The following is a 9,924-nucleotide window of genomic DNA, read 5'->3' as shown; positions in this document are numbered from 1 at the left end:
TGACCACAACCCCTCTAATCCCATCTAAACCCTCATCGAACCCTCTAAATCTGACCATAACCCCTGTCTAATCCCATCTAAACCCTCATCGAACCCTCTAAATCTGACCATAACCCCCTGTCTAATCCCATCTAAACCCTCATCGAACCCTCTAAATCTGACCATAACCCCCTGTCTAATCCCATCTAAACCCTCATCGAACCCTCTAAATCTGACCATAACCCCTGTCTAATCCCATCTAAACCCTCATCGAACCCTCTAAATCCATAACCCCCTGTCTAATCCCATCTAAACCCTCATAACCCTCTAAATCTGACCATAACCCCTGTCTAATCCCATCTAAACCCTCATCGAACCCTCTAAATCTGACCATAACCCCTGTCTAATCCCATCTAAACCCTCATCGAACCCTCTAAATCTGACCATAACCCCTGTCTAATCCCATCTAAACCCTCATCGAACCCTCTAAATCTGACCATAACCCCCTGTCTAATCCCATCTAAACCCTCATCGAACCCTCTAAATCTGACCATAACCCCTGTCTAATCCCATCTAAACCCTCATTGAACCCTCTAAATCTGACCATAACCCCCTGTCTAATCCCATCTAAACCCCCATCCCTCATCGAACCCTCTAAATCTAACCATAACCCCCTGTCTAATCCCATCTAAACCCTCATCGAACCCTCTAAATCTGACCATAACCCCTGTCTAATCCCATCTAAACCCTCATCGAACCCTCTAAATCTGACCATAACCCCTGTCTAATCCCATCTAAACCCTCATCGAACCCTCAAATCTGAACCCTCTAAATCTAACCATAACCCTCTAAATCCCCCTGTCTAATCCCATCTAAACCCTCATCAAACCCTCTAAATCTGACCATAACCCCCTGCCCTAACCATAACCCCCTGCCTAAATCTAACCATAACCCCCTGCCTAAATCTAACCATAACCCCCTGCCTAAATCTAACCATAACCCCTAAATCTAACCATAACCCCTGCCTAAATCTAACCATAACCCCCTGCCTAAATCTAACCATAACCCCTCCTAAATCTAACCATAACCCCCTGCCTAAATCTAACCATAACCCCCTGCCTATATCTAACCATAACCCCTGCCTAAATCTAACCATAACCCCTGCCTAAATCTAACCATAACCCCCTGCCTAAATCTAACCATAACCCCTGCCTAAATCTAACCATAACCCCCTGCCTAAATCTAACTATAACCCCTGCCTAAATCTAACCGTAACCCCTGCCTAAATCCCGTAACCCCCTGCCTAAATCTAACCGTAACCCCTGCCTAAATCTAACCATAACCCCTGCCTAAATCTAACCATAACCCCTGCCTAAATCTAACCATAACCCCTGCCTAAATCTAACCATAACCCCCTGCCTAAATCTAACCATAACCCCCTGCCTAAATCTAACCATAACCCCTGCCTAAATCTAACCATAACCCCTGCCTAAATCTAACCATAACCCCCTGCCTAAATCTAACCATAACCCCCTGCCTAAATCTAACCATAACCCCCTGCCTAAATCTAACCGTAACCCCCTGCCTAAATCTAACCATAACCCCCTGCCTAAATCTAACCATAACCCCCTGCCTAAATCTAACCATAACCCCCTGCCTAAATCTAACCATAACCCCCTGCCTAAATCTAACCATAACCCCCTGCCTAATCTTAACTCCCCTCTGGTAGGATGACACCAGGCTACTCTTTAACTCAGTATTATCCCTCTGGTAGGATGACACCAGGCTACTTCTTTAACTCAGTATTATCCCCTGGTAGGATGACACCAGGCTACTTCTTTAACTCAGTATTATCCCTCTGGTAGGATGACACCAGGCTACTTCTTTAACTCAGTATTATCCCTCTGGTAGGATGACACCAGGCTACTTCTTTAACTCAGTATTATCCCTCTGGTAGGATGACACCAGGCTACTTCTTTAACTCAGTATTATCCCTCTGGTAGGATGACACCAGGCTACTTCTTTAACTCAGTATTATCCCTCTGGTAGGATGACACCAGGCTACTTCTTTAACTCAGTATTATCCCTCTGGTAGGATGACACCAGGCTACTTCTTTAACTCAGTATTATCCCTCTGGTAGGATGACACCAGGCTACTTCTTTAACTCAGTATTATCCCTCTGGTAGGATGACACCAGGCTACTTCTTTAACTCAGTATTATCCCTCTGGTAGGATGACACCAGGCTACTTCTTTAACTCAGTATTATCCCTCTGGTAGGATGACACCAGGCTACTTCTTTAACTCAGTATTATCCCCCTGGTAGGATGACACCAGGCTACTTCTTTAACTCAGTATTATCCCTCTGGTAGGATGACACCAGGCTACTTCTTTAACTCAGTATTATCCCTCTGGTAGGATGACACCAGGCTACTTCTTTAACTCAGTATTATCCCTCTGGTAGGATGACACCAGGCTACTTGACTTTAACTCAGTATTATCCCTCTGGTAGGATGACACCAGGCTACTTCTTTAACTCAGTATTATCCCTCTGGTAGGATGACACCAGGCTACTTCTTTAACTCAGTATTATCCCCCTGGTAGGATGACACCAGGCTACTTCTTTAACTCAGTATTATCCCTCTGGTAGGATGACACCAGGCTACTTCTTTAACTCAGTATTATCCCTCTGGTAGGATGACACCAGGCTACTTCTTTAACTCAGTATTATCCCTCTGGTAGGATGACACCAGGCTACTTCTTTAACTCAGTATTATCCCTCTGGTAGGATGACACCAGGCTACTTCTTTAACTCAGTATTATCCCTCTGGTAGGATGACACCAGGCTACTTCTTTAACTCAGTATTATCCCTCTGGTAGGATGACACCAGGCTACTTCTTTAACTCAGTATTATCCCTCTGGTAGGATGACACCAGGCTACTTCTTTATCCCTCTGGTAGGATGACACCAGGCTACTTCTTTAACTCAGTATTATCCCCTGGTAGGATGACACCAGGCTACTTCTTTAACTCAGTATTATCCCCCTGGTAGGATGACACCAGGCTACCTTGTATCCTCTGGTAGGATGACACCAGGCTACTTCTTTAACTCAGTATTATCCCTCTGGTAGGATGACACCAGGCTACTTCTTTAACTCAGTATTATCCCTCTGGTAGGATGACACCAGGCTACTTCTTTACTAGTATTATCCCCTGGTACTACTACTGACTACTACTTCATTTACACTGTACGTCTCGTTGTATCCCTCTCAAATACGGCAGGTTAGATCAGTACAACACCTTGTTCCTGTACTACTGACTACTACTGACTACTACTGACTACTACTGACTATACTGACTACTACTACTACTTACTACTACTGACTACTACTACTGACTACTACTGACTACTACTTCAGACACCAGGCAGGTTAGAGTACAACACCTTGTTCCTGTACTACTGAACTACTGACTACTACTGACTACTACTTCAGACACCTGGCAGGTTAGAACACCTTGTTCCTGTACTACTGACTACTACTGACTACTACTGACTACTACTGACTACTACTGAATACTACTGACTACTACTGACTACTACTGACAGACACCTGACACCAGCAGGTTAGAGTCAGACACCTTGTTCCTGTACTACTGAATACTACTGAATACTACTACTACTGAGACTACTACTGAATACTACTTCAGACACCAGGCAGGTTAGAGTCAGACACCTTGTTCCTGTACTACTGAATACTACTGAATACTAATACTACTTCAGACACCAGGCAGGTTAGAGTCAACACCTTGTTCCTGTACTACTGAATACTACTGACTACTGAATACTACTGACTACTAATACTGACTACTACTGACTACTAGACACCTGACAACAGGCAGGTTAGAGTACAACACCTTGTTCCTGTACTACTGAATACTACTGACTACTACTGACTACTACTTCAGACACAAGGCAGGTTAGAGTACAACACCTTGTTCCTGTACTACTGAATACTACTTCAGACACCAGGCAGGTGACAACACCTTGTTCCTGTACTACTGAATACTACTTCAGACACCAGGCAGGTTAGAGTACAACACCTTGTTCCTGTACTACTGACTACTACTGACACTACTTCAGACACCCTTGTTCCTGTACAGGTTAGAGTCAGACACCAGGCCACAGACACCTTGTTCTTCTGGACTACTAGCTGGTGGCAGGAAATGAAACCTCGTGTCTACTGTGATGGGAAGTCAGAACCTTGTTCCTGTACTAATGAATACTACTTATTGGAACAGGTGGTCAGAGTACAGACCTTGTTCCTGTACTACTGAATACTACTGACTACTACTGACTACTACGCCAGCTACTACTTCAGACACCAGACAGGTTAGAGTACAACACCTTGTTCCTGGAGGGAATACTATGACTACTACTTCAGACACCAGGAGGGAGGGATGGTTCCTGTACTACTGATACTACTGACTACTACTTCAGACACCAGGCAGGTGGAGTACAACACCTTGTTCCTGTACTACTGACTACTAGGGAGGGACTGGGTACTACTTCAGACACCAGGCAGGGGGAGACAACACCTTGTTCCTGGAGGGGGATACTACTTCAGATGGCAGGGGGGAGGTACAACACCTTGTTCCTGTACTGGGATACTATTCAGACACCTGGCAGGGGGAGGGAACACCTTGTCCCTGACTACTGAATACTACTTCAGACACCTGGAGGTTAGAGGGACCTTGTTCCTGTACTACTGACTACTACTGACTACTACTGAATACTACTTCAGACACCTGGGGTTAGGGTACAACACCTTGTTCCTGTACTACTGAATACTACTTCAGACACCTGGCAGGTTAGAGTACAACACCTTGTTCCTGTACTAGGGAATACTGCTGACTACTGGAGACTACTACTGGACACCTGGAGGGGTAGAGGGAGGGATGGATGGACTGGAGGGGTGGAGGGAGACACCAGGGGTTAGAGTACAATACCTTGTTCCTGTACTACTGACTACTACTTCAGACACCAGGAGGTTAGGGATGGAGGCCATGGATTCTCTGGACACTGGAGCTGGTAGGAAATGAAACCTTGTGGTGAGGGAAGTCAGAATGGACAATGGAGGGGTGGAACAGGTGGGAGGGGTTTTATACGATTCCTCAGACAGGCCAGGGATGGAGGAAGAATGGAGGGTTGGAGGGATGGATGGATGGAGGGGGAGGGAGGGGTGGAGGGAGGGGGGTGGAGGGAGGGATGGAGGGGGTGGATGGATGGAGGGGTGGAGGGAGGGGGGGGGTGGATGGATGGAGGGGTGGAGGGAGGGGGAGGGGAGGGAGGGATGGAGGGGTGGAGGGAGGGATGGAGGGAGGGGTGGAGGGATGGAGGGAGGGATGGAGGGAGGGGTGGAGGGATGGATGGATGGAGGGTGGAGGGTGGAGGGAGGGATGGAGGGGTGGAGGGAGGGGGAGGGGGGAGGGGTGGAGGGAGGGATGGAGGGATGGAGGATGGAGGGATGGAGGGAGGGGAGGGGTGGATGGATGGGGATGGAGGGAGGGGGGAGGAGGGAGGGGTGGAGCGGGAGGGGTGGAGGGATGGATGGAGGAGGGATGGAGGGAGGGGGAGGGTGGATGGATGGAGGGGGGAGGAGGGAGGATGGAGGGAGGGATGGAGGGAGGGGGGAGGGAGGGGAGGATGGGAGGGATGGAGGGAGGATGGAGGAGGGATTCTCTCTCTCTCGGAGTTTGGCGCTCCTGATGTTTCATACTACCATAACCTATTACCTACTTATCTATTATTTGAGAACTCCTCTCAAAATGAACCCTGGTGTGTCCTCCCCAAGAGAGGGAGAACCCTTAAGGGCCCAGAGAGAGAGAACCCTTAACCCAGCCCAGAGAGAGAGAACCCTTAACCCAGCCCAGGAGAGAGACCCTTAGCCCAGAGAGAGAACCCTGGCCCAGAGAGAGAGAACCCTTAACCCAGCCCAGAGAGGGTGGAGCCCAGAGAGGAATGCCCAGAGAGAGAAGAACCCTGGACCCAGCCCAGAGAGAGAACCCTGGAGGAGATGGTGGAGGGAGAGATGAACCCTTAACCTAGCCCAGAGGAGAACCCTTAAGGCCCAGAGAGGAGACCCTTGGAGCCCAGAGAGAGAGAACCCTTAACCCAGGGAGAGGAGGGGATTAACCCAGCCCAGAGAGAGACCCTTAACCCAGCCCAGAGAGATAGAACCCTGCCCAGAGAGGAGAACCCTTAACCCAGCCCACAGAGAGAGGGAACCCAGCCCAGAGAGAGAGACCCTTAACCTAGCCCAGGAGAGAGGAACCCAGCCCAGAGAGAGAGAGAGAGAACCCTGGAGCCCAGAGAGGAACCCTGCCCAGAGAGGGAGGCCCAGGTGGAGCCCAGAGAGGATGGAGGGAGGATGGAGGAGGGGAACCCTGGAACCCAGCCCAGGAGAGAGCGAGGGATGGAGAGGCCCAGAGAGAGGGGTGGAGGGAGGATGGAGGGAGAGGATGGGAGGGCCCAGAGGGAACCCTTAACCCAGGAGAGAGGAGAACCCTTAACCCAGGAGAGAGAACCCTTAACCTAGCCCAGAGAGAGAGGAGAACCCTTAACCTCCCAGAGAGTTTGGAGAACCCTGATGCCCAGACTACCATAACCTATTACCTAGAGAGGAGAACTTATCTATTAGAGAGAGAACCCTCCCAGCCCAGAAGAGAGAACCCTTAACCCAGCCCAGAGAGAGAGAACCCTTAACCCAGCCCAGAGAGAGAGAACCCTTAACCCAGCCCAGAGAGAGAGAACCCTTAACCCAGCCCAGAGAGAGAGAACCCTTAACCCAGCCCAGAGAGAGAGAACCCTTAACCCAGCCCAGAGAGAGAGAACCCTTAACCCAGCCCAGAGAGAGAACCCTTAACCCAGCCCAGAGAGAGAGAACCCTTAACCCAGCCCAGAGAGAGAGAGAACCCTTAACCCAGCCCAGAGAGAGAGAACCCTTAACCCAGCCCAGAGAGAGAGAACCCTTAACCCAGCCCAGAGAGAGAGAACCCTTAACCCAGCCCAGAGAGAGAGAACCCTTAACCCAGCCCAGAGAGAGAGAACCCTTAACCCAGCCCAGAGAGAGAGAACCCTTAACCCAGCCCAGAGAGAGAACCCTTAACCCAGCCCAGAGAGAGAGAACCCTTAACCCAGCCCAGAGAGAGAACCCTTAACCTAGCCCAGAGAGAGAGAGCCCTTAACCCAGCCCAGAGAGAGAGAGACCCTTAACCCAGCCCAGAGAGGAGAACCCTTAACCTAGCCCAGAGAGAGAACCCTTAACCCAGCCCAGAGAGAGAGAGAACCCTTAACCCAGCCCAGAGAGAGAGAGAAACCCTTAACCCAGCCCAGAGAGAGAGAACCCTTAACCCAGCCCAGAGAGAGAGAGAACCCTTAACCCAGCCCAGAGAGAGAGAACCCTTAACCCAGCCCAGAGAGAGAGACCCTTAACCCAGCCCAGAGAGAGAACCCTTAACCTAGCCCAGAGAGAGAACCCTTAACCCAGCCCAGAGAGAGAGAGAACCCTTAACCCAGCCCAGAGAGAGAGACCCTTAACCCAGCCCAGAGATAGAACCCTTAACCCAGCCCAGAGATAGAACCCTTAACCCAGCCCAGAGAGAGAGAGAGAACCCTTAACCCAGCCCAGAGAGAGAGAACCCTTAACCCAGCCCAGAGAGAGAGAGACCCTTAACCTAGCCCAGAGAGATAGAGAATCCTTAACCTAGCCCAGAGAGAACCCTTAACCCAGCCCAGAGAGAGAGAACCCTTAACCCAGCCCAGAGAGAGAACCCTTAACCCAGCCCAGAGAGAGAGAGAGAGTAGCAGGTCCAGTCTCTCTGTGTACTGTGAGAGAGTAGCAGGTCCAGTCTCTCTGTGTACTGTGAGAGAGTAGCAGGTCCAGTCTCTCTGTGTACTGTGAGAGAGTAGCAGGTCCAGTCCAGGTGTACTGTGAGAGAGTAGCAGGTCCAGTCTCTCTGTGTACTGTGAGAGAGTAGCAGGTCCAGTCCAGGTGTACTGTGAGAGAGTAGCAGGTCCAGTCCAGGTGTACTGTGAGAGAGTAGCAGGTCCAGTCCAGGTGTACTGTGAGAGAGTAGCAGGTCCAGTCCAGGTGTACTGTGAGAGAGTAGCAGGTCCAGTCCAGGTGTACTGTGAGAGAGTAGCAGGTCCAGTCCAGGTGTACTGTGAGAGAGTAGCAGGTCCAGTCCAGGTGTACTGTGAGAGAGTAGCAGGTCCAGTCCAGGTGTACTGTGAGAGAGTAGCAGGTCCAGTCCAGGTGTACTGTGAGAGAGTAGCAGGTCCAGTCCAGGTGTAACCAGAAAAACACCTGAAGGGTCCAGAGATCCGATCCGTAGTTTTAACGAAGCAGCAACGTTTAAACCTCCACAAGCTCAGCGCCGCTACCTACTTCATTATCAGTCGTTGTTTTTATTAGGTGTGAAGTCTCCGTCTCCTCCTCCTCCTCCTCCTCCGACCCTGGAGGCCTCGGTCCAGAACGTGGAGCTGAAGTTCTGCAGCAGAGCCACGGGAACCTGCGTCGGAGGGACCGTGGGGAGCTGTTAAAGTGTGTGCCAGGACCCCAGGTGTGTGCAGCTGTGCCCTGTTAAACTTTACTGCCTTTACCCCCTACTCCGCCCCTACACTGCCCCTACACCGCCCGACACCGAGACTCTTCCCTTTCACGTTTAACACACTGACTCAGTCCTGCCTGGACTTGGGTCCAAATGTTTAGTCTGTGTGTCGTCACCGCTGGTCTCAGAGGGGCCTCTTGTCATTGAGATCGGGGCTTTTTCTCATTCTCTGATGTCCGAAACAGAATGGCTTCCTGTCCACACAGAGATCTCCATATCACCACTATAGCTGACAGACCCAGAGCAGTTCATCAGTCACTTTCAGGACTGCTCTACTTGTAGAATCAATTTGAAATTCACTTTCTCTAGATCCAGACCGATGTAGTTACATTGTCTCTCCTCCTCCTCCTCCTCCTCCTTCTCCTCCTCCTCCTTCTCCTTCACCTCCTTTTCCTCCTCCCTCTCCTTCACCTCCTTTTCCTCCTCCTCCTCCTCCCTCTCCTCCTTCTCCTCCTCCCTCTCCTCCTTCTCCTCCTCCCTCTCCTCCTTCTCCTTCTCCTCCTCCTCCTCCTCCTCCTCCTCCTTCTCCTCCTCCTCCTCCTTCTCCTCCTCCTCCCTCTCCTCCTCCTCCTTCTCCTTCACCTCCTTTTCCTCCTCCCTGTCCTTCACCTCCTTTTCCTCCTCCCTCTCCTCCTTCTCCTTTTCCTCCTTCTCCTCCTTTTCCTCCTCCTCCTTCACCTCCTTTTCCTCCTCCTTCTCCTCCTCCTCCTCCTCCTCCTCCTCCTCCTCCTCCTTCTCTCCAGGTTCACCAGAGGGTGTGAAGGAGAAGCTGGTTCCTCTGCTCCAGGGTCCATCTGACACTAAAGAGCTTCACCAGAGTCGCTGGCTCAATGAGATCCGTAAACCTGAGTCCCTGCTGGCCCCTGACCTCCTGACCTTCTCAGTACAGATACCTCAGCACGGGGTCGACGGCCGTAACTCCTCTGGTAAGTCTGGCGCCTCTATCGCTACAATACGCCAGCTGGTACGGTAGAGGAAACCTCTGGTTCTTCAGACCAGTTACGTCATCTACCTCCCGTCCCAACGTCTAGTCCACATTACTGAAGTCCCCAACAGGTCATGTGATCAGTCCTACCTCCCGTCTCCTTGGAGGGGGGGGGGGCATATTCTACTATTGTCCTTCAGTGTATGTGTGGTACAGGAGACAGAGGTGGACGTGGAGGGGGGGACATATTCTACTATTGTCCTTCAGTGCATGTGTGGTACAGGAGACAGAGGTGGACGTGGGGGGGGACATATTCTGCTATTGTCCTTCAGTGCATGTGTGGTACAGGAG

At 50.7% G+C, this 9,924-nt stretch overlaps 1 protein-coding gene across 1 annotated transcript in view; it reads left to right on the top strand.

Annotated features, from left to right (window-relative positions):
• Positions 1-9,571, top strand: part of LOC127927869 (intermembrane lipid transfer protein VPS13B-like) — a 71,389-nt gene extending 61,818 nt beyond the window's left edge. The window contains exons 3-4 of the mRNA XM_052514644.1: positions 8,453-8,600; positions 9,392-9,571. Coding sequence (XP_052370604.1) covers positions 8,453-8,580 — 128 coding nt within the window. The 3' untranslated portion in view covers positions 8,581-8,600; positions 9,392-9,571. The remainder of the gene's footprint in view (positions 1-8,452; positions 8,601-9,391) is intronic.
• The last annotated feature ends 353 nt before the right edge of the window (positions 9,572-9,924 follow it).

This window comes from Oncorhynchus keta, unplaced genomic scaffold, assembly GCF_023373465.1.
Source record: "Oncorhynchus keta strain PuntledgeMale-10-30-2019 unplaced genomic scaffold, Oket_V2 Un_scaffold_18294_pilon_pilon, whole genome shotgun sequence".
Lineage (NCBI taxonomy): Eukaryota > Metazoa > Chordata > Actinopteri > Salmoniformes > Salmonidae > Oncorhynchus > Oncorhynchus keta.
This window is presented reverse-complemented; position numbering and strand designations above follow the sequence as displayed.